Source organism: Talpa occidentalis, unplaced genomic scaffold (assembly GCF_014898055.3).
Source record: "Talpa occidentalis isolate TD23 unplaced genomic scaffold, MPIMG_talOcc4v2.1 talOcc4.8, whole genome shotgun sequence".
NCBI classification, from domain to species: Eukaryota; Metazoa; Chordata; class Mammalia; order Eulipotyphla; family Talpidae; genus Talpa; species Talpa occidentalis.
In genome coordinates this window covers 80,918,040-80,944,914 of record NW_023605194.1, presented here as the reverse complement: position 1 = coordinate 80,944,914, position 26,875 = coordinate 80,918,040, and the positions used below count along the sequence as shown (strand labels likewise).

The window sequence follows — 26,875 nt, the reverse complement described above, 5'->3', positions numbered from 1 at the left end:
AAAAGACTGTAAATTAAGACAATGTGGTCCATTGTGGTTCATTTTATGTTCCAAAAATAAAAATACTCTGTATTTTCTTTTTCTTACTTCCCATAAAACCTTCAGGGACTTTATTGCCTGAAGCATCAATAAAATACTTGTAATTTTATTTTTGCTCTGTTGTAGTTAATATACACTTGAAAAATTTTACATTTATCTGTTCAACTATTTATTGAATAGTACTAAATTTCAGGCGCATTATCAGGGAATGAGGGAGGCAACGAATTAATGAACAGTTCAAAGTAACTTCAACTGGTTGCAAAGAAAATACAATCAAATTTTGCATAAAAACTTATAGTGTGATATGGTTAGAGTACAGCCCTTAAAGTAAGACAAATATGGAAAGATGAGATCAATGAAGTAAGCAGGTACTAACCATAAACTACTATTACATCAGGAATTTATATGATCTTGAAGATTGAAGACACAAATGAAGAATTTTAAGCTTGTGAATGAATGATGTGATAACACAGAATAGTGATAAGTTCATTAGTAAGTCAGTTGATACTGAGTAGATGCTGCTACCATAAGCAATAACTACATTAACACTAGACTGTTAGTCTCTAAGCAGACTAAACACTGTTAACGCACTGCCTATGTAAAACATCCAAGTGAAATTACTGCTCTGAGCAGGGAATAACAGATGTAAAAAAAAGCTACTACATTCAACCCTAAAGCATTTTCTAAGTTGTGAGTCTTTCCTCTCTGAAATTTACATTTTTTGCTAGCATTTTTCACTTCTCAGTTCCTAAAATTGAAGTCCATAGCCGATGCAACATTAGTTTTACACACTACTAATTTCTATTTTTAAAGATATGCCCATATTTAGGCTTGATGAAAATAAAATGTTTATATCTCAATTCTCTTTAGAAAAGTCTTTTTTTTAAAAGATTTATTTATTTATTTATATAAGAAACGGGGTACAGGCCAGATGCGCAGGAGGGTGAGAGGATTCACCAGAGACAGAGCAGGGAACAGAACAGGCAGACTGACGAAATACACTGCTGAGGGGAGCAGCAGGTACAACAGGATTGGTCTGCTGGGCCATGTGGGACCCTCGCCAGTAGGTGGGCTGGGATTGAACCTGCGCTGCAGAGGCCGTGGACAGCTTCACAGCTCGGCGCTCAACGGCCTGCGCCATCAGGGGAGGCCCTCTTTAGAAAAGTTTTGATTTAGCAATGCATTTTTCCCATCAAGAATATAGCAAAATGAACACTCAACTTATGGTGTCTGCTAAATTAAGCTGATTTAATCCCATTTAATATGTTTCCACAGAACTAGCTTAACTAGTTATTGCCACATAACATGACCAATACAAAATATTCAGTCTTTAGTCAACAACTTATGGAAAAGGCATAAAGTAAGACTCTATCTGAGAGGGCCCAAATTTAATTATTAAAAATAATAAGCTTCTGTACAGCATAAGAGACATTAACCAAAACAAAGTTACAACCCACTGATAGGGAGAAAACTTTTGCACACAACACTAATGATAAGGGACTGATCACAAATATCTACAAAGAGCTAATGAGACTCAACAAAAACAAAGAAAATAATCCAGTCAAAAAATGGGCAGAAGAGCTAAAAAGAAACTTCTCTAGAGAGGAAATGTAAATGGCCAACAGGCATATGAAAAAATGTTCAACATCACTTGTAATCAGGGAAATGCAAATCAAAAGCACAATGCGATACCATCTTACACCAGTGAGAATGGCACATATTAAAAAAAACTAGCAACAACAAATGTTGGCAAGGATGTGGAGAAAAATGAACTATCCTACACTGTGGTGGGAATGCAAACTGGTGCAACCACTATGGAAAGCTGTGTGGAGGTTCCTCAGTCTGCTAAAAATGGAACTTCCATATGATCCGGCAATTCCACTCCTAGTATCTTTGGTATCTATCCAAAAGACACAGAAACACTAATTCAAAAGGACACCTGCACCCCTATGTTTATTGCAGCACTATTTACAATAGGTAATCTATGGAAACAACCCAAATGTCCAAAAATAAATGACTGGGTGGTTTATATATATGATGGAATATTACTCAGCAATCAAAAGAGATAAACTCACGCCACTTGCAGCAACATGGATGGAGCTGGAAGGGATCATGCTCAGTGAAATAAGCCAGGAAGTAAAAGAAAAATATCAGATGGTCTCACTCATAGGAGGAATATAGAGGATCCAAATAAGAGATCAGGGGGAAAAAAGTAATTACAATAATGTAAAAATCAAAATCAACAGACAAATATAAACCAGAGACATTCTGCAGCTGGGGAGAAGAGAGTAGAATCAAATCAGGGGTGGGAAGAACACAAGGGACTAGGGTGATGGTACACAAGTGAATAGGTGGTGGGAATTTCATGGGGACTAAAACCAAAATGAAAAAACATACATTATACAAAAATGAAAAATGTAAAAATATATAAAAGAAAATATAAAAAGAAAAAAATAGATGAATAAAAATAATAGACAACATAAGTGTTTACCATGTTACTTCACATTGTGAGGAGTAAAAAATACAGTAAAATTGATCTTAATTTTATGTATTCATTTCCTTGAATCCAATTTTTTAATGTAATATTAAAAATGTCATGTTCAGCAATAGAAAACTTTGTCACAATGGCACTTTTACTTTCATAATGTTGAACCTCTGCTTACAATAAATGGAAAGATTTATCTTCCCCAAGAGATGGTTAAGTGAATTTATATCATTTCATAGGGTGTAACAGTCACATATAATTCTGTAACATACAAATATAATCATATGTAGGTAAGAACATTCTTGAGAATAACCTGATAAGTTCATCTGAACATCCAGCTAATCTTTCTATTGATGTTTGTTTAATTGCCTGTAAGCTAATATCAAATATATTAGTATCTGTGCAAAATGTTCTCCTAGTTAACTAGTCATTCTTTTACACTGGAAATTACAGCTGTTTTCTTGATCAATGATACTGCTCAAAGAGCAGTTTGAGGAAGTCAGTGATACATTCTAAAATAGAAAATTTCACGGAAAACATGATTTTCCCTAACATTTGTCTATGCACATGTTATTCAACGGTCTCAATGTTTTCAAGATTGTAAGAGTTTTGCCATATCAGATTACTTATACTCAAGGAGATTAAGCTAGGAATTAATGTTGCAATTAAGATACTACCATTTGAGAAATTCTTGACCCTATATTTTTTTGCATGCGCAGAAAATATGCAATAATAGGATTTTATAATCTAGTATATGCAATACACATGCTATTTTCTTTTTAGTCATCATGAGGGCCATTTGGTTCAAAATTTCATTTAACAGACATTATCTTAATAGTATTTATTCTCAGGCCTAATGATTATGAATATCATGGACTTATCTCACCTTAAAGACATTGCTCTGAATTCCAGGGCAGCTGGGACCCACAGCACCCTGGTTGAGAAAAATGGAACTAGTCCAGCTCCTGTCTCTACAGAGCTGCATTTTAGGAAAGAAAAAAGTCAAAAAAGTCCCTTGGTCACAAGGGACATAAGAACTAGGGACATAAAAAAGTGTTTCATTACTTTCCCCCCAACCTTGTTGAAATCAAATAATATAAGTTTCCTCTAAGAGACTTTAGAAATTAGGTATACTTTCTTTTTAGCGAGAAACCAGTCATGAAGGAAACCAGCTACCTCCAAGTACTCTGTTTATTTAGGTGCGTGTTCTAAATCCTTCTCAATGCAGGAAAACAAATTTACAACCTTGTGAACTAAAGGACTAATTATTAACTACCCATTAACTAGGTTGAATGTCTCAAATAAGATGGAATTTGACTAAGCATGCTGTCTTTTCTACATGACAAATATATCTAAGTGTCTTCTAACTCGGGTAATGCAAAGAGAGTAAGATTTACTTAACATCAATCCTTTCACTGCAACCTGTCTTTAACCATCTTACACAGAAACGTCTAAAAATATCTACACGTCTTTATTATTTTGCCAAGGTGTAAAACATGATTAGTAAAGGAGAGAATAATACCTAATAAAGTATCCATTACTATTAATCTTGCTGTATATAACTAAAATTAAAATATAACCACTACTTTATTATTTACATCTTCAAATATTTTGTCCCAAACATACTACAAAAATTAGTATCATACCATACTATATTTTATAGAAGTAAAATAAAAATCTAATTTCTGATAAAAACAAATGATCCAAAATAACAGAACAACCAGTTGTCAGGACCCTCAATTATGCTGTTAAGTAAGTTTTCACTGTATACTTAATGTCTGAGTTGAGACCTCATGAAGGCAAAAAAAAAAAAAAAATCAAAAAAACAAGTGAAGATACAAGATAAGGAGAATACTAAGTTAAAAAGTCCAAGTCAGGAATCATTATATCGTTAAGGAAGAGAAAGCAAGCTGCAATGTAGAAGCCCAGTCAGAGAAGCAAACATGGGTCAGATCCTGGGGGATCCTCACCAGTAGCACATTGGGAAATACATGTGCGGTTTTTTAAACTTATACAAACATTCTTACAGCTCTATGGAAATACAAGAGAACAAGGATGTGAGCAGACAGACCGGAAGACCCAAACAAGAGATAATAGTTGCTTGACGAGAAGAGATAGTGCAGGTAAAAGAGACAGAAGGTGGCTGGCGTGATTCTGGATGCAGAGGGAAAAAGGCTGCCTAGAGATTGTATGCTCAGAGCTAGGAAAGTGAGGAGTCCAAATGACTTTAAGTGCTTTATTATTTTGAGGGGTTGGATGAACAGTGGGATAACTAATTGAGAAGACAGAGGAAGAAATGCCTGGAAAGAGAGAAGAATTACAAATGCTGTTTTGTACTGTTGAAGATAACAGCTTATACATGGCTTGGGAAGGCCTAGAGATCTCTGAGTTCACCTAAGCAGATAAAGTTAGCAGGTACTGGAGAGTAAGAGGAAACTAGATAACCAATTCTAGAACACTTATCAAATATCTGCAAAAAAAAGTATGTATGGCAAAGTTAGGTGAAAGTGTAATTCATCCCCTTCCTTTGCAACATGGTGTAATTCATCCCTTAGGATAAAGCAGAACCCTGCAAAGCACCATAATTTAAGCCACAACATATTGTTCCCTAAAAACACTCCTTTCAAGTAACTCTTATGGCCTAACACAGAAAAAAGAGAGCATGGTCAGAAAAACCTAGATTCTTTAAAATACTTTTAATATAAACTAGCCTGATCTTTGTGGTTATTCAGCACTATGTATTTCAGCACTATGTTTCAATTACTTAAACAAATTGCTTAACTACTTCCACTGACCTATTTGCCTCCTCTCTAAACTAGAGACGGTAATGGCATAGTGCCATGGGATTTTTATACAGACTTAGTGAAACACTAACACAACAGGGGGGAAACCAGTATTTTTGCATTATGAAAAAAATTGTGAGAAATAACATATATTGTATTTCTACACTTATTATATATGGTGTCTTTATATTCTGACTATAGAATGAGATCCCTGAAATATGCAGGGAAGGGGAGGTGGACATTAATGCCATTGAAAAAAATTACATGTTTTTGTCTTCTGATACTGAGATAAATAAAATCATATTTCTCTTTCAACTTCAGCTGCCTTCAAGTTTAATATCAGGTTTTATTCATCCCACTATGTTGACTGGTTATTTATTCTATTTTATAATAACCCATATTCATAATGATTTTTAAATTGCTATAAACTTTCTTTGACATTTACATATATTCTTGTCTCCATTTGACAAATGAATAAATTAAACTAAGATCTAGGCTATCATTTAACTAAAGTCACATAGCAAGACAATTACACAACCAAGATATCTTCATATCCTATAAATTTATGCTTTTTTTATCAGCAGTCTTTCCAGATAGCTATATATATACACATACATCCCTGGGAGAAATAAACCTAAGGAAACTTTTTTCTAAGTTAAAATCTGTCTCTTAAATCATGCCAATAAAAATACTACTTTATATTTGAATAGCACTTTATAATTTACAAAATGCTTTTAATATAAACTAGCCTGATCTTTGCGGTTATTCAGCACTATGTATTTGTAATTATTAAATAGAAATGATGTAGAGAAAGGCAAACAAACAAGCCAGAAAATCCTGGGGAGAAAAGTTAAAGCATTTGGGGGATATTTGGCTTGAAGGAAAGAGGACTGAGTGTTTCATTTGTCGATATAAAAGATAATTATAAAGCAGGGGGTGAAAGTGGTTTTCACCTTCACAGTAGGCACACTAGAGGAAACAAGCTCATATGAAATTCAAATGAGATATTTAGAACATCCTAAAATCAACTTGCCAGCAACGCAGAACCTAAAAATAAACACCAAAAACTTCTATATAAAGATATAACAAAGTTCTGTAATAAATATAATAAAAAAGGCTAATATACAGGAACAATAAAAGGGGTATTAAATTACCAAATGAGCCTAAATTATTAGGGATAATCAGAAATATCCTGTGTAACATTTGCATAGCAAAATGTTGATGAAAGTTAATATAACTCTGGTGCTAGAGAAAGCATCGGTGTAAGCAATGAATGCAGAGAAAGGTGACAATGTTAAAATGAGTTTCTCAACATTCTGAGTCAAAAACCATTTAAAGTACATTAGCAAAGAATAGGGTAAATTATAATATTATAAAACAAAGAACCTACTAAGAAGACATTGTCAGAAGAACAGCAACGATACATGATTCTGAGTACAACAATTCTAAAGTCAATTGAAATGTAAGTATCTCAGCAATTTATAGGAGCAATTTAAACAGATGAGGAATTAATTAAAAGGGAAAAATGGAGTGAAAAATTAAGAGAAATGTTTTTAAAGGGAAAAACAGAGTTTATGGTGTTTTCAGAAGATGTATGAATGCAGCATGGATTTGGTTGTTTGACGGTAAAAATGCCTTTATTATAATGAACATGTACTATAAAAGCACTAACGTTGTCTACGGTTTAAAATAGATAACCATCTGGGTTAGATGGTATAGAAATGGTTACGTTTGGAGAAGTGGAAAATAAAAAGTGTTCTTAGATCCATTTTAGCTGATTCTTTATTGAAATATGCTATAATTTTATTAAATCAAGTTCTTGAATTTTCACTTTATATATTTAACTACTACCTTTTTTTGACACCTAGGTGAATGAAGATCTGGTCTACTTATGAATTGTACATTAATCTTTACATAGTGAGCCTACTGCCCTGCTAAGGTTTTGGTTTTGCTTTGCTTTTTTCCACGTTATTCATTCCTGGACTGCTCTTTTCTAAAACCCTGTCTTTAATGGTTATCCACTTGCTGATGATTACCATATGTGCCCAGCTAGGAACCAAGCCCTGTCCTGAACTCTGGGCTCCCACAGTCAAACAGCTATTCAACTTCTCCACTTAGGTGGCCACAGGCATCTCAACTGTAATGGACTCTTCATTTCTCTTGCTCTTTATGTGCTTTTCTAGGTCTCCTCACCTTCCTATAGGACACTCTCAGTCAGTTTCCCAAAATCTAAACCTCCAGTCATTCTTGAATTTTTATTCTCTCACACCTTACACAATTTGTTGTAGAAAAAAAAAAGAAAAGAAAAACAACTGGTCACTTCTTTTAAAAAAATTTCAATGCAGTAAGAATACTCAACATGAGAACTACTCACCAAATTTTAAGTGTCAAATGAATTATATAATTAACAAATAATAAATTATATAATTAATGAAAGGGTATAATATGAACTTAGGATTTTACATGTCTAACTTAGGATTTTTACCATTGTCCAAAGGAGCAAACATACCTTAAAAATTATAGAAGAAGCAGCCTCCCTGGTGGGGCAGGGGTTAAAAGTCTCAGTGCTATCAAGCTACTGTCATCAATCCGCTGCAGCATGAGTTCGATCTCCAGCCAGGGAGCTAACACACATGGCACAGAAGACCGCTCCTGTCTCGCTTGCTGCTCCCCTCAGCAGTGTATTTCAGTAGATCTGCAGTTCTGCTCCCCACTCTGTCTCTGGTGAATCCTCCCAACTCCCTCCCACCCAGCACCTCTGGCCTATACCCCAGTTCTTTATGCACAAATAAATAAAAATAAATCTTTTTAAAAAAATTACAGAAGAAGGCAATTCTATAGTCACATTAGTGTCATTAAATGGAAACTGAAGAAGTGCATAAGTGACAGAAAATACAATACTGCATTAAGAATAGCCTGAATGAAATACAGATAACAAATGGAAGAGGTTGAGCACAGACTGAACCAGAATGGAAACTGAATTACTGGTTGAAAAGTTATTTATTCCTAATCAAGATTTTTTACCCATCATTCATTAAAAAGGAGGCAGGAGGTGACAACTCAGTGTACACCTTGTCCTGACATAAAGGAGACTGCTCACTCACAGTGAGAACCAGGTGAGAGATCACCCAAGTGAGTCATGGCCTCAACATGCTCTATTCGCAGACATGACGGTGCTGTACTATCTCAGAATTTATCTGATTCTAAGACAAGAGCCAGAATTAGAAGACGGGGCCCTGGGCACTTGGAAGGTTTAAAGAAGTTGTTCTAGATAAAGCTCCCAGGACACTATAATAGTGGCTAACCAAATGCTATATGAGATCAACCACATTCTCAGCCTCAATCTGCAACTGGGTCAAACCTAGTCTATTACAATTATCATATACATACACTTCTGTATGTGTATGTATGTACTAACACATACATTTATAGAATGTGTGGCTGCTTTAAAAAGATAATATTAAAAATTTAAATCGGACCTCCCTGGTGGTGCAAGGGGTTAAGCACAGCACTATGAAGCTATCCTCAGCCTCTGCAGCACAAGTTCATCCCCTGACCAGCCAGGGAGCTACCCACATGGTGCAGCAGACCTCTCCTTACTTGCCTGCTGCTCCCCTCCGCAGTGTATTTCAGTCAGTCTGCCTGTTCTGTTCTCTACTCTGTCTCTGGTGAATCCTTTCACACACCCCCAACCTCTGGCCTATACCCCAGTTCTTGTATGCATAAATAAATAAATATATCTTTATAAAAATTAAAAAAGAAATAAAAATTAAATTAATATACTTACTGAAAAATTATACTAAACAGCATACATTTCAAATAGTAAAAGAATTTAAATGCATTAAAGATAGCTTTTTAAAGCTTCAATGTTAGGTTTTGTTTTTGTTTTTCTTTAGAAAAAAAGCATTTTTTAAATATTTCAAGATAATGTCATAAAGAATGTTGGATTTGAGTTAAGAATCTGCTGTGAGGTTTGCTTCTTTACAAAACATTCTCAACTGTTATCTTTGACACAAATTCATACAAAATAATTTCAGTGTCTTGTAATTCAAAAAAAATCTGAACATTTAATTAAGATTTAAAATACAGACACACTACTCTTCACTGAAAAATCTTAATTGATTTGCTTGCTTACTTAACTTGGTTTTATGTACAGTAACAAAGGCACCTTAATTACTAATAATTTACTCTGTGCTTTCTAAATTTTACTTTTTAAAAAAACTATACATTTAGTTATACAAGCTCTTCAAGCTTTGGCAAGGTATATGACGAAAACATTAATTTGAATGAAAGGGAATAATGAAACTATAAACTTTTCACCACCTGGTAAATGCAACTTGTATAACAAAGTGTTTTCAGAGGATAAAAAAGCCACATGGCAGAAATAAACAACCTTAAATATCCATGCACTCCCTATGAATCCCATTGCTGTTCACAGTTACTGGAAAAATTTAATTAGCAAAGGTTCTCTGTGCTGAAAGCATCTAACAATTTGATTTCATGCTTGTTAATTCAGGCATTTGCATTCACATCATTCAGCAACTTGCACTTGTGTGCTTATTGAATGAATACCAATTAAATTGTTCCAACTAATCATTTTTATTTTTTGAGTTATGTGCCTGAAACCTAATATTCCCATGGAATTTAAGATAATTTGAGATGTTGGAATTTTATATTTTGTAAGGAGAAGTTTTGTTTTAGAAGTAATATTTCATTTTTCTATTGTTGAAAGTTCTCACTCTCCTGGGAATTTCTTTGTGTCTGTGCAAAAAAAGGTTTGTGAATCACGTCATCAACCATTGGTCTGAGGTTAACATACACTACAGTTGAGTCTTCATAAAAGTGACCACACCTACCCTATGTCCTAATGCATAAATGTGCATTTTCTTTATTTCAAAAAAATGTATGATGACCAGATTTTTCAGGAAAGTGTCAGGATTTAGATCACATGGGAGAAGGAAAAAGTGAAATTTCAGGAACTGAAAAAAAATCAGAAAAAGCAAAAATATCGTAAAAGATGATGGGAAGAGAAAAGTCGATAACACGTGTATTAAAATGTTCTCTTGCAGTTATTCAATTTACTTCTGAGCTCAACATGGGATATGATGTTTCAGTAATTTTATTATGTAATTCTCTCACATATTCTAAAGTTAAAGGAAGATAAATTATCAAAGGAATAAATTCAAAAGTTAAAAGGAGGGAAAATTAAGTCAAAATACATCTGAAAGTTCTTACTTCTGTGATATATACATGTGTGTGCGTGTATGTATGCAATTTATAAAAATTTTGTGAAAGAATTTATTTTTAGTAAAAGTTATATTACCCAGTTATATCTGTTTGGCAGAAGCCGCAATCTTAAAATGTTTTCATGAAATTAAATTCTGTCATAGATGGTTATGATTACAAAAATTCCTTCTATGACCGCTCACCAGAGTTAAGTATGGAAAGAGAGCACTTAAAGGAACAACTCAAAAATATGGTTAGAACATGCTTATTTTACAATATAGCTGAGTATCTCCAATTGACAGGGATATCTGTGGGTCTGCTAATCCTAAATGGCCTGTTCGGCCACCATTTTTTGTTACCTGCAATTCTGCATTCCCATACTAGGTCAGAACTGCCTGGTCAATCAGCAAACCTTACAAGGTGCCTTTCAAATCAACCAAGAGCTTAAAGCTTGATGACTCTGGGAAGGCTATGCGTCATTATGTATCACTGAGAATGCCTGGGGGGCTGATGACCAATGCAAAAATGTACTCCTGATTTACACATCATGAGGTAAGACCAGGAACACCCAGGTACTGAGGACAGATGTACAACAAGGGATCCCAGAAGCGGATCTGTGGAAAACCTTTTTGATAAGATTGAAACCATGGCTGGTGATCTAGGGCTTGATCTTAATTACAATACCAAGTCATCAAGCAGATGAGAAGTGCCTGGAGAGCAGAATCACAACCCCAGGTACTACAGCTGACAGAGCACATTTTCTAGTTTTACCCTTCCCTTTTCTTTTTCTCCTTCTTAGTCTCACAAATGATGCTGTATGATTATTCTATCAATAAAAAGGCCAGGATCTTGCCTGTGAGCAGCATCCTGCATCCTACAGCTTGTTCCACAACTTTCGTTTGTCAGTATGGTGTTATCAATGCAACAGCTATCATTCTGTGACTTTTAACCGTGAACGTTATTGTCTATCAATTGCAAACATTTACTAAGTTTCTACTATTTTCTAACCATATGAGATGCTAGACATGAAATTATTAAGAAAGGAAAACTGGATCTTTATTCTTATATATATCATATACACACATAGTCACTTGATATATTCTCATGTGTCTCTATAGATACACAAAATTATAGATAGATGAATGAATAGGTAAGTGGAAATAATGTTAACAAACTGTACATGTGCTAACTTTAACTATATTGCAAGTATTTTTAGCTGAAATAAAAAATAGCAACTTGCTGAATTTGAAATAACTATTTTTTATTTACTAATGGCTAAAATAGTCTTTATCCTCATCAAAAATATCTTTAAGGATGTGATCTTAATGTGTTAAATTATGATTCTACTTGAAATAGCTAAAATGTAACATGAAGAGATGGGAAAATTATAATTCTATTTGTCTTTTTGTTTGATTATTACATATCCAGGTTAATGATTTTTAAGAACATCAAACAAATTATATTACAATATTTAGTAAACAGGCTCTGAGATCCAAATCTGAGTTCTGTTTCTTATTATCTGTGGACCATAGAATAATTAAGGGTTAACTTTTTTTTTAAAGATTTATTTTTTATTTATACAATAGCTGGGGTACAGGCCAGAGGCACAGAAGGGTGAGAGGATTCAGCAGAGACAGAGCAGGGAGCAGAACAGGTAGACGGACCAAAAGCACTGCTGAGAGGAGCGGTGGGCACGACAGGAGAGGTCTGCTGCGCATGTGGGTATCTCCTCAGCCGGCCGGGAATCGAACCCACTCAGCAGAGACTGCGGACAGCTTCACAGCGCTGCACTCAACCTGCTGTGCCACTGGGGAGGCCCCTGGGTTAACTTTTTATTTAACATCTTTGTGTCAGTGTTTCTTAACTGTAAAATAAAGATCATAATAACTGCCATAGAAGTTTGTTGTGCAAAATTTGATAATTTAATAGACAGAAAGCAACTGAAAATATGCCTGGCAAAGATGATAAAAAAAGAGTAAGTGCTAGCTATCATTCTTATTATGACTCTAGGATTTGAGAACTAAGCATTCATGTCTGTTACTTCAATTAAGCCCATTTAACTCTTACCTCAATTTTTTTTAATCAAGTTTTTGTTTTCCCTCAATTTTATTTCTTAATTGGTTAAACTGTCAGAGTAATTTGTTCAAGGTGATTATTATGTGCCACATGAAGTATATTTATTTTTTATTTTTATTTATTTATTTTTTAAAGATTTATTTATTTATTTATTTTTACATACAAGCACTGGGTGCAGTCAGAAGCGCGGGAGGGTGAGAGAATTCATCAGAGCCAGAGTGGGGAGCAGAGCAGGCAGAAGGACTGAAGTACACTGCTGAGGGGAGCAGCGGGCGGCAGGAGAGGTGTGCGCGCCATGTGGGACCCTCCTCTCTTGGCCGGGGAGCAGCCGGGGATCGAACTGGCGCTACAGAGGCTGTGGGCAGCTTTGCAACCCAGTGCTCAACCGCTGCGCCACCGGGGTGGCCCCATGAAGTACATTTATTAATGAGATTTTCAGTTCACTTTTCCAGCCATCTTCATGAATATAAAACTAATGTCACAGAACCTTTTCCTCAGAACTTTTCTTGTAAAGAATATTAGAAGTCATTGGTTCTTGGCTATGTGACAACTTCAGCTTTCTTTCATTCCTTCACCCTAGCCTCTAACAGGAAATCTCCCATGGCTAGGTGCCTAAGCTACAGAAAACTGAATGGTGTCTCTCTCCACCTAGGCCTATATAAACATTCAACTGAAACTCTGATAAAATGCAGTGTGAAAATAGGATTTCCCAGGAACAGAGACAATGTGTTGCTCCTGCATACACCACAGGATCTCATGGCCTTATTCTATAATACATCCTTAATAATATATAGGAAGCATACTTTCTAATTTCTTATATGTCTGAAAATAAATCTACATGACCCACATAGCTTAATGATGGCTTAAATTTTACCAAATTCTAATCTATTATAATTCCTTGGAAATGTGTGAACAGTATTCTAGAAACTAATGATTGAAATGAGAATATGCATATCAGAATGATTCTTATTCCTTTTCGGGTAATGTCTTTATTTTTCCCAAAAGTTTTAGAGTGGCCCACCGTGGATCAGTGAACACTAAAGACAGATGTATTTAGCCGCTATTTTTTATAAATTCCTTAACAATTGTACACTTTAGTTTTCTCATCTATAAAACGATGGAAATAATAGAATTTACCTTAAAGGTCGTTGAAGATTAAATTAATTGCTACTTGTAACTGTTCAGGAAAGTAAATAAAGTAACTACATGAAATATCAGTCATTATGCTCAGCATTTCCATATTTGAAAATAATTCCATTGTTGTCAAATTTCAAAAACAGTTGTTTGATAGATTGTTAATTCAAACCCTTGTTTCCTAGACTTTCATGTTAATAAAAACTACACCATTATTTACACTCGTTAAATAACCGTAGTCCCTTTTCCTAACTTAAAGGTACCTTACTTGGCTAAATAACTAAAACCTAACTTCCCACTTAAGCAAAATTTTGTTGGGACAAATAGTTCTTGATTTGTTCTAGTGTAAAACAAATGTGGAGGCTATAAGTCAGTTGTCTGTTCTTCAGACAAATGCAATTTCTTTTATGATAAAAGCAAACCAAAGTAACCAAGTAAAATTAGAACTTTAATATCATGGTGGTGATAATGCCATTATCACAATAAATTATAATTTATAATTTATTATAAATAATTTATAATAATTATTTATAATAATAATTTATTAAATCATAATGCCATTATGATTTAATACTTTCTGCAAACTTATAATAATTATATTCTCACTGTCCACTTCGCAAGTAGTCATTTACTTTAGGCTTTGAGTCAGGAAATATTATTCAAGAACTTAAATATCAAGCTTTCAAAAAAATGTTAATCAAAATGCGCAAGAAAATGCCAAATGCTTTTGAACTAAGCAGGTTAATGGTCAAGTAAATCACACTTTTTAAAACAATGAATAAATGTATTTATTTTCTGCTGAAATAAGACTGAGGAGGTGAACTGTATTTTTTACATTGGACTAAAACAAAATATCAATCAATGTAATGTGCCTTTTTATGTTATAACTCTATGAAATAATATGAAAATATGTAAACATAGATATTCAAATTAAAAATGAAAATTTGGAACAAAGTAGGTGCAAAATGAGTTTACTAGCATAAAATTAGAAACACCAAGTGCAATATAAATTGCAGCACTTATTGGTTAGAATATGTTAATAATTAAGCTAAAGTCATGCACTTAATTCCCGGATGTACCAGTTTACTCTGCTTTGTTACAGAGACACAGAATGAATCACAATTCCCAGCTGTCTTGGAAGTGTGCATTATTGATCAAGATGGGTACATAGTGAATGTGTGGAAAGATTAGTCCAATTCCATTACAAAGACAGGAAAACAATTCTAAGCACATTCTATACAGAGTGGGTCAGCAGCTTAATTTTTATTTCAGTTTGCCTTGAGCACGTGTTTCTTTTAGACAGATGCTTAATGACAGTTTTTATAATGTTAATAATATTGAAGAGAAGATACATTTTAAAACAATACTGCAGTTTTCCTGAACAGGTAATTTTAAAATTTAAAGATTCAAGAACAAAACAGAGAATAAATCATATATTAGTTCTTGAATCCCTTTAGCCTTACATTATAATGTATATATTAAGTTTGGAAAAACAACGATAGTTTTGCTCTATAATATAATATAACAGCAATTAATTGTGACTAATCTCACCACAATGTAAAAAAATATTTCTATTTGTGTATTTATGTTCACATATGCACATATCATATATACATTCATCTATATTATGCACATAACCATACACATAACCATAAATATAGCTAGTGCCCTAAATATGACATTAATATACATGTTAATATAGGTATATATGCAAATATTTACATACACATGTCTGACAAATTCTTTCAAATACAAATTCTTCTTTCTTTCATGTATCTTTCTGATTTATTCACAGAATACGTCAAAAATTCCTAACAAATATAAACAGTCTAAAAAGCAGTTTTTACTTCTATTTGTGTGGCCTGTTGCCTAGAATCACCCTACTTCCCATGAACCTGGTTTCTACTTACCTATCTTATTCTAAGGTCAATTAAAGAATACATAACATTTTTCTAAAATGGATGCCATGCCATTCTATCATGTATCTTTTTTACTCTTAATTATTTTTATTATTCATGTAGAACATGTTTCACTATATAAACATGAAATACTAACAATAATGGCTTTCCTCTAGAGTAACCAAAAGTTCTTAATTTTAAGATGATGGCATTACTTGTATAATTTAGTAGTTAATAAATTTGAACTCATTCTAAGTTCACATAAAGAAACCCCCCCAACCAAAGTGAAGTGGGAACAATGGGCATGTTATGATGATGTGTTTATAAAATTAAAAATACTAAATGTACCAAGAGAAAGAGAGAGTTGCTATCATTATCATCAGCTTAATGAGTCTAACCAGAGGGAAAAAATATTAGACAAATGTAGAAAATATAGAAAACCTGAATGTACATAGTGTAATCACACATTTTATGCCTTTTTCTGGAAACTTTATAAATGTAATTGATTTAGCGCTCATTTAAAAAATCTTATGGGTTAATTAATTTTAAAGCATGTATGGTGCTTTTTAAAAATACAATCTGTATAATGTACTATAACTGATATACATTGTTTATATTTTTTCTGTAGATTGCTATACTTTTAAAGGTGAATCAAAATACAACTTATTCTACCTTACTACTATGTTCATAATGTATGAAGACATTTTTCCTGTAATGGTAGAGAAAAATATACAAAGAAACCAAACATCAATTTCCCTATCTAGATATTATAATTTTAAAACATGTCAATATAAATATATTAATATATATGTGATAAAGACAATAATGTTTTATGTAGCTAAACATAACTCTATATAATAATTGTACATTAAGCGACTGTAACACTATATACTATTCATTTATCTACAATTGAAACACACACAATAAAAACTAAATTATTACAAATAAAGCATCAAAACAAATGATTTACATGGTAAATAAATCACATGACAGAAGTTTCTTATATATCATGAAAACACCTTACAGAGCAATGTTACTTCCCTTAGCATAAGAAAGTGGCAGAATGTCAAGTTACTCTCTTCAAAATTAAAAGCTACCCAAGAAATAGACATTGAGGAAGAAAGTAGAGCAAACAGTGAGCTCATCATAGACAATATTTTACTCTAAAAGGAAGTCATGACTGCTAGCAGTTCATATTTACCATTATTTACTTATGAACAATAAAAACAATTTAAAGTAAAAAATATTAAATAAAAAAATGGCATGGTGTCAATTTCAGAATATTTTACACTTAAAGACACTAAGTATCCTAAAATACATCTTTATATATGAAAGTATGTGATAAAACAGTTTAAATCCATTTAACAAAGATATTAACTGCACACTATGATGTGAAGTTAGGTACAGGTGTCTAAATCTATATTTACATACACATATCTATAGCTATATTTCTATCTGGTTCAGTTATACTAGTATAAAATTATGCTTCCTATTTTAATACTACCTAACTAGTTTTTTCTCTCCCATACTAGGTCAAACCTACAATAGAGCACAATTAAACAGAATACCTCAGACTCCTGCAAAAGATACATTATTCTGCATCTCCCTGACTTGTGTTTTTTGTTGTAGTTACAGATCTGCATAAATCCATATTGCAGTGTACCAATCACACAAGATTACTTTATAACTGTCAAAGACTTCCAAAAGCAGAACAAACTGTTTTCTATAATAAAGCAAAGCACTAGTTCTTGACTTGCACTGTCAGGAGACCTGCCCTTCCTTTCTGCCTGATTGCACAATAAAACTTCACAGAAATAAAGCGCAGGCAGAGACAGTGATGGGCAATGACAGTTTTCTCACCTTTTCTGCTTTGAAGATTGTGGAAAGATAAGGGCACCTCTGTGTCAGTAATTTGAAGGAAACATTTCTTGTTTGACAACTGTGGCATGCAATACAAATTGTCTTAATTTGGTTGTTTACAGTATTTGGGAAGATGCCAGAGTTGCAGTAAATATCAATACCAAATGATAAATGAGCTTACATTTTTCTACCTGTAGACTGAAGGAAGGATTTTGTTATTTTCTCCCCTGTACCCCTCAGCTGATCCACTGCATTCTGCAGTGAATATTTATTGACTACTTATTTTAGCTAGATCTTTACTAATTAAAATGCATTATAACATTGTTTCTAAAGAAATGAAAAATAATAAAATAGTTGACATATACAGTCTTACCAGGTGAAGATAAGGCATAGTAATGTAGATATTAAAATCAAAACTTGATTAAACATGGCAGACTGGGTACGTTGAATGGCTCTGTGTAGATCATTCTAAAGTGACAGAAAAGAGAGCATATTTTAAAATACAATAGCGCTAAATATCAGTAAATTTCATTACAACAATATACTACATATTACATTTCAACTATCCTGTGTATATCTAATACTTACAATTTAAAAGATCATAGCAACATATATTTAATTTTTCCCTAGGTCTAAATAGCATTCACAATAATACTAGGGGAAGACTAAGTTTCAGTTTACTTGTCTGCAAATATCTATGGAGATGTTGCATTGATTTCCTAAAACTTATCCATAATCACAAACTTTCATGGAAAATTCTAATGTTAAAAGATTATTAAATTACATTTCATTTAATTGGGAAGTAATAGCTGCATCAAACTACAATCAAATCACAGTCTCTGAATCAGGAAAAATAACATGAGTTATGCCAAGCAATTTATCACAAAAGGAAAAATTATATTATAATAAACCCATTGTAAAAAATTAATTTCATTAATACCAAAATAAATGTGAATTCTGTTATACCTTTCCAATTAAAAGACATTAAAAAATAATAAAACACAGTGTAGTTTACAATGAAGAAAAATGAACACTCATTTTCTGCTCATATAATTTGCAATAAATTTTTAAAGGCAATTTGGTACTATTAAGCCAAAATTCAGAAGTATCTGCTTTGTATTTCAATCACTGTTTCATTCACTTAGTAAGTAATCAATATTCAATAGCAAATCAATCAATGTAATACAGTACATAATAACAAAACTTCTAAAAATTAACTGCATAAAAATCATCAAAGATGGGAATGTTTATGTGTGTTCATACTTATATAAAATGTTAATATTTATTATATGAAAAAATAAGTTTGCTCCACTTAAAATAAGCAATACCAAATGGCTATGTAAAGTTATCAATATCTCTGTAGTTTATTTAGATGCACACACTAAGAATTACTTAAAGAAAATTTAAAAACATAGGAACTTGTCTAGCATATACTATCATATGACACAAATTAACATTATAAAGTTAAAAAAACATATATTTTCATGCATGATTTGTATGCATTTTTTCACTGAAAATATTGGAAGTATATAAATTACTACAAAGTTTAGTCCTTGTAGTAAATCATAGATTTTCATCATTTACCCTACAGTTTTCTGTACATATCAAACTTATACAATAAAACTTGAAGAGTCTTAAAATCAGTGTAGCATGAGTTAAGTAATTCACCAACATTACATCTCAATGAGTCATTATTATTACTTAATTCTACTACACATGTAACCTTAACTGTTAGAAAAAATAAAAAATAAGTTGATTAGTATTTCACCTGTCACCCCTTACTTTCTCCCAACAGAGGTGTTAATGAGCAAAAAATAAAAAATGCTAAGCAACCAGTGAGTTGAGGTGAAGCATAATATAAAAATACAATGAAAAATGAAGCTTAAACTAATACTGCGGAGCACTACTTTTAGTCTCAATTACTTTATGATTGAGTCATGATTTCTCTTTTGGTTATTTTTTCTAACAACTAATAATACAAATTAACAAAGGTTTAGTTTTTTCCTGGTATATTTTTTCTATTAGTAATTTCGGCAACCTATCTTTAGTGAAATGTTTGTTTTGGGGTGGCAAGGCCAGTGAAGACTCCCCAAAATGTCTGCAAACAACTCAATAGGCCACACTCTCCCATATTTTAATCCTGTACTTTTTAGTAGTAGTCATCCAGTTGTGAATACTCAATGTTTTCTAAATATTCTTTTAGGCCAAAACTTTTGTCATAATTTCCAATTAAAGATCATTGGAAAGAAAACAAGTTTGTCACCAGGAAATATAATTTTGATATTTTGAAATTAATAATACTGAATCCTTACTATATTTATGCCAGATATATTTATATGTGTACATATATATACACACATATACATACACATATATATGCACTTATATACATATATATGTACTTATATGTGTGTATATATATTATTATGTCTATATACACTTTCATTTAATTCTCACAGCAAGTCTATAATGTTCATATTTTTATTTTCTTTAAATATAATGAAATTAGTAGAGAAATATAAACAGTTGCCTCTCATATCAGAGTAGTGCTTAGTATATAGCAGATTTGTATTAACATTTTTAGAATGAATGACTACATAGCAAATGTCTTTCTGCTCACTTGTAATTATTGAAGCGTATACTAAGCATGTTTGGGTAACAGTTAAAAATCAATCCTTCCATAGAGGATAAGCCTTGGGCAAAATGCAGAAGTGGTGAATCTTTGAATTCTGCATATTTTATTCTATCACCCACTTTCCTGTCTTGCCCCTAATATCCTGCTCACAACCCAACCCAACCAAATCTAAAGAGATGACTAAATGAGAGGCTTTCTAGCTCCCACGCAGAGCTTTACCCCACAGATCTTTATGGCAAATGAAGTCATGTACAGTTAAGAATAGTGTGACCTCTCCTTAAAGGGAAGGGTCCAAGTAAACATCAACAGACTGCTCTGGAACGGAAGGCTAGTTGTCTTCACAAGATTGACTAACTCTAGTTGAATTTATCCAAACAGCAGTTAGCATTGGTTTGGTGAGAGAAAATCAAAACCATTTTTGTTTACCAGTTGATGGGATCTTACAAAAGTAGTGACTTGAAAATTTTAGTATTTTTTATGTGTCATTTTGATTAGGATAAAAATAAAATCTTCACTTAAGTTCTATTAGTGGAGTGAGCTACACTACATAGCACTTTAATTATTTGACAGTACTTTACCAAATGTCTTTCATTTTTACAAAAATCTAAATGAAAATACTAGGGTACCAAATTGATTTTAAAAAGTTTACAAAATTTAGAAATTTAAGTATAAGTCAGTTTGAAATGCATATGTTTATATTTTAAGGTAGAAAGGTGAATGAGAAAATACAAGAGTAAGACATCAAATAATCTTCTGTTTAATTTGAACATTGAAAATAAGTAAGAAATAATAGTGTCAAAATATTTTGTTTTTGTTTTACTTTTATACTTACAATCATATTTTCCAAAACATGTTTGGCAAGCCAACAATTTAGAAAGACTGGGACAAATAGATTCCTTAAGGGAGGCCAGAATATCTGAAAAACAAATCAAAACTGGACTTCTTTCTCAGAGTAAGAAATAAATATGCAAGATGCAGATATAATCCTTTCATTCACTATCTTAAACTTAGGAAAAAATTCTAAGAGAAATTATTAGAGGAATAAAAACATAAGTGCTCTCTGGATGTCAGATATAACTATGCTAATACTATCATTAAATCTTCTAGTGTGACAATTTATAATAGACATCGGCTCTCTCTTCTCTGCAACTTGAGGTGAAAAGTAGAACAAGGAGAAAATACTGCCTTTTTTATAACGTTACTGCTTATTCTTTTGGAAACAAGTATTTTAAATGAGATTGGGAAACCATGGTCAATTGAAATTATATTTAGTTACTCATTTAATCAAGTTCCAGTTGCTTATGCAACTTACAATAATTATCAGAAGTGAGCAATCATTTCTAATAATCTCCACTTATTGTCATAATTTTCCAAATAAAATCCACACATACTATTAGAAAACATAATACCAACAAATATTACATAACTCTTACCAAATAGAGATTAAATCCTAATTTTGCAATGAGAACAAGCTGGTTACATGTTTATGGGACTTCAGTTAAACAAGATACTCATGAATTGGTACTGCATAGTACTTTGTTGAAGAAGTAAATTGTCAGAGGGCTATATTCCCATTAAAAAGAAAACTGGAATTAGTGAATTCATGATTAAACTATAGATAAATTCTCAATATTTGAAAGTACTTGTTTTCTATTTTATATATATTTTATAATATATACAAGAAATGGAAAGATTAATTTCTAATCTGTTAGACAATATTGACACTTGTTTAAATGGTACCATTGGAGCATGTATTTCTAAAAAGCATTTTATTTTGCTATTGTACTATTACTCTCATAAGTTTTCATTTAATTCCACAATACAGTTATTCACCTGTATACTACATATATTTTAATATCATGATGCTTATGAAAGTCTAAATTCATGTATTTAAGCTAATACATTATTCTTCAGTATTTAGAATCAAAGTTTTAAGTGTAATGGCAAAAAAATTAAAATTAAGATTCCTTTAGAACTTACTGAGATAATGAAGGGAACTGCATTAATTATTTCCAAGATGAAGGGTATTCGTAAAATCTGTTCCCAGATGTTTCCCTTCCAAGAAAGAATGAATAAAATGAACATCAATTATACTGAATCCCATTTAAGGGGAAAAACAGACAGGACTCAGAATTTCATTAGCAGTAAGTATATGTTAACAGAATAATGACTCCTTATATACACACACATAGCAAGGATTTCTGAGTTAAATTGTGCTTTCTTCATTTTTTAATAAGTTCAAGAAGTAAAAGAAGGGTTTATCATAACACTTCAATATTGCGCATATTTTGATCATACAATATTTCATGGAAGAAATGTTACTAGTAAAATTTAAACACATTTACAAAACCTATAGCATCAAAGAAAATGTGATTCAATTTTAATTTTTACTATAATAGCTATGTTCAAATAAAGTCTATTAAATATTAATTTGTTAACAATGTTCATATTAACATTGCTTTTACATTAATAAGACTTAAACAAAAGGCTTTTCCATTATCCACATTCTAATCTCCCAACCCACATAATACAACAATATTAATCACAACTACCTACTAAACCAGTGAAAAAAATTAAAATTCAGTATTATTGAGAAAGTAGTGACAATTTCAAGGTGACAACAGAAGACTAAATCAAGTCCAGGCCCACCTAATTGTGTAGCCCTATGCTACTGTGCAGACCACACACTCATACATTGCCTGATGTTAATAGATGATTAAAACTTTTTTGAATGGTGCCTAATGAAAAACAACTATGAACTTCCTAAAGAAGTTTAGTCTTATATAAAGAGATCTGTGTATTAGAAAGATAATTTGAAATCTGGTTTCCTGCTATTTCCAATTATTTTATAATACTAAGTGAAAAATTGACAATATTTTCTCATTTTCCTTGAGGTCCCAAAGGTGTAAAACATTACAGTGATATTAAATACCTCTATATCACAAAGCAAGATTCTAGATCAGCTTTATCTATGTACTAACATATTAAGTAACAGGAATGTCATCATTAATCCACTGCCAACTCCAGGCTATAAGAAAAATGGTCGTAGTTAGGGAAGGTCAGTCAACTAGAAGAGAATCAATGAGAATTCCTCTGTATACAGATGCTGAGTTCTTTCTTCTTTCATGCCCTCAGGTAAACAAGAAGGGTCAATGAAGCACTACAGAGCTTGGCTCAGATGTAAAGACTATTTGTCCAGCATCTAAAGCATCTCAAAATGAGGAGAAAACAGGGCAGAGAGAAAGAAGGCTTAAATGACTGCAAATCACAACTCTGCTAATTTTAAGACAAAGGTGCCTGTTTTCTGGGAGCCAGATATAGACACTAAAAAATGAAACCTGTGGTTATTTACAAAAAGTTTATGCTTAAGTGTGCCTGAAGGAGAAATGGAAACTTAACAGATAGTGCACCTCAAAATGCCAGGGTCTTGGTCGGAGCCCTAGGGTCAGCTAGAGGCATTGACACATCCAGGCACTTCAGTCAAAGGCTTGGGAGGACAAAAATGCCCTACTTGTATCTCTCCATGCAGACTAATCCAACACAAGGCCCAATATTTTGTCAGTCAGACAAATTTTCCTAAATGCTGATTTCACTTCACTCTCCGCTCCTCCTCAGCCTCAAAAGGACCAAAAGCAGCTGGCACAACACAGGAGCAAAGGGTAAGACTAGGAGACAGCCTCTATGATCATTTCCTGCCCCAGGTAGTCCTTAGCTAGGGAAAAGCTGAAGCTTTCAATTGGATAAAAATTATTTTTTTCCATATATTGATAATTTAAATGCTAAATTGAAATTTGCCCTTCGATTGATAAGATTAGGAAAGCCATGAGACCTGAGACCTCCACTGAGATTTCACCTTAATTAGCATGGCTCAGAAGGAGGATTAACGGATATGAAGTATAGAAAGATCTTTCCTACTTGCAATGAGCTAGGCCTATTCAATAAATTAATTTTATTTTTATTTTTAAAAAGATTCATTTTATTTATTGATGTATACAAGAACTGGGCCAGAGAAGTGGGGGGTGAGAGGTTTCATTGGAGACAGAGTGGGGAACAGAACAGGAGGATCTACTGAAATACACTGCTGAGGGGAGCAGCAGGCAAGACAGAAGAGGTCTGCTGCACCATGTGAGATAAGATAGCCCCCTGGCCGGGGACCAAACTCATGCTACAGTGGTTGGCAACAGCTTGATAAAGCTGAGGCTTTAAGCCCTGCACCACCAGGGAGGCCCTCAATAAATTAATTTTAACTTGTTATTTTATTGCCAATTTATCTTATTGTGCAGGCTACTGTTATCATTTCTTTCGTCAAATTTTCACATGACTCAGTACAGAATGTTTAACATTTGATTTACTCTTTCTCTGCTGGATTTTTACTTATCTTTGCATATCTCTCCTTGAAATGGGTTATTTGTGAGAAAAGAGACTGAAATGATCAGCAAGAAAAGGAAGGATATGGCAAGGATGAAATGGCAGGATGGTGAAATGGTACAGTACTTTTTTTTTAATACACAGCAGGATTTAATCTTAATTTTATTAGCTGTGAAATGCCATTTGGACAAATTTAATTTATAGTACACAAAAAACTTGTATAATGCTAAAATGACTTCATTTTCATTTTTAACTAATGAATTGGATTTTTAAGATTTTTTTCTCAAACCATTGAAGGTCACCATATATTATTATCTGACATGGTTAAGTTCATTTCTGATTTATCTTCCATATTAAAATCGAAGGACTTTTTTAAAATGACAAATTTCTATTGCCAACAAAATCTAAACTCTTCATGGTATTATGAAGTCAGAATTTGCACTCTTGACTAATGGTCTAATTTCTATCTATCCATTGTATTGCTCTCTTCATATTAAATTCAGCTGTGGATTCATCCATACTGCGTTTCATACAGTTCTCTGAATAACTATGCTAGTTTAGACTTTTACAACTTTTTCCGCACTTCTTTCTCTGCTCAGAATGCCCCACTCCCCATGCCTCCATCATTAATCTTCTTGACAAGTCTTATAACATTTTATGGAACTTATTTCTTTATATACCTGTTAGAGCTCAAAAATATTTTAATAAATAAATGAAACCCCCAGTTATTTTATCCATACTCATTTAATTCTTGGTATAATCACTATATTTTTTGAACTTAAGTATTTATATTTCCTTTTAATAAGTCCAAATGAAAACATTTGGAGGAATTTTATTGTTTATATAATTATAGATGGTATTAAAACTGTAACTACAGTAAAGCTGAAAAGAAATTTTCCAGAAGAACTCATTCTAAGATATCTGGCTATATGCCCATCTTAGGTAAGTTTGCCTGTTTCTAATTCAGCTTATTATCAATAATAAACTAATGATTCCCGATATTGTATCAATAGCTCAGATCAATATTTTATCTCAGGTTCAATTCAGATCTCCGTTGCGTAACATGTTGCTACATATGAATCTCTCACACACACCCTCAAATATAATATGTCTAAAAGGAAATTTTAGGATTTTTTGTCCTGACTGGCTCCCTTCTAACACAAACCAAATATCCTGGAGAAACTCTTTACATAAGTCTTAGACATGCTATCTCCTGATTAATAGATCTTTATTGAGTTTTCATTCTAACTCAATTCCCACTCTTTGCCTTAATCAAAACTCCTACTTGGTCTCCTTTCTTTCTTGTGCCATTCCAACTTAGCCTTTACAGTATTGCCAAGCTATTTTTCTTAAGACACATCTAATGTGCCGATTTCCTGAACCTTCAGCCCACCCAATACCCATTCACTTTTTTTTTAAAGATTTATTCATTTATTTATACAAGCACTGGATACAGTCAGAAGTGCGGGAGGGTGAGAGAATTCACCAGAGCCAGAGTGGGGAGCAGAACAGGAAGACCAACGAAATACACTGCTGAGGGGAGCAGCGGGCAGGAGAGGTCTGTGCACCATGTGGGATCCTTGCCGTGGGCCAGGGATCGAACCGGTGCTGCAGAGGCTGCAGGCAGCTTCGTAGCCCAGTGCTCAACCACTGCGCCGCCAGGGGAGGTCCCCCATTCACTTTCTAACTCTTGTATTTGTTAGACAGTTTTAAAAGATAAAAATCCTAATGCAACCCTGCAGGACACTACTTCATTTGGCTCATGTTGACCTCTCCACCATCAACTGACAGGTCTTTCCTTCCATAGAACATTAGCTTTGTGTGTGCTTTTTTTCCAAAGAAGGCATGGAAAATCTCCTTCCTTTCTGATTTCACTTTGTCTAGTTTTCATATTCATTTTTCTGCTCTCATCTCAAAATCTTTTGAGTTTTTGAGATGAGACCCCTATCATACACATGCTACACAAGAGGAGACTCCCACATTAGACTTTTCCATTTTCCATTAAAATCCTTCTCAACCCAAATGCCCAAAAATAGACGACTGGATCAAGAAGATGTGGTATATATACACAATGGAATATTACTCAGCAATCAAAAAAGATAAACTCATGCAATTTGCAGCAACATGGATGGAGCTGGAAGGGATCATGCTCAGCAAAATAAGCCAGAAAGAAAAAGAGAAATATGGGATGGTCTCACTCATAGCAGGAATCTAGAAAACCTAAATAAGGGACCAGGAACAAGAATAACTATAAGAAAGAAAAAAATCAAAATCAACAAGCAACCATAAACCAGAGACACACTATGGGAGGGGGGGCGGGGAAAGGAGGAATTGGGGCAAAAATAAGGGGGGTGCAATTGTATGGGGAATA

The 26,875-nt window shown here is 33.1% G+C and overlaps 1 protein-coding gene across 3 annotated transcripts in view; it reads right to left on the bottom strand.

The window, feature by feature from the left end:
* Positions 1-26,875, bottom strand: part of KCNT2 (potassium sodium-activated channel subfamily T member 2) — a 304,909-nt gene that overhangs the window by 163,771 nt on the left and 114,263 nt on the right. For all 3 annotated transcript variants that reach the window (XM_037496318.1, XM_054690179.1, XM_054690180.1), the window contains exons 6-8: positions 22,117-22,191; positions 20,969-21,052; positions 17,875-17,969 (exon numbers count right to left, since the gene is read on the bottom strand). In XM_037496318.1, the coding sequence (XP_037352215.1) occupies positions 17,875-17,969; positions 20,969-21,052; positions 22,117-22,191 (254 nt within the window). The remainder of the gene's footprint in view (positions 1-17,874; positions 17,970-20,968; positions 21,053-22,116; positions 22,192-26,875) is intronic.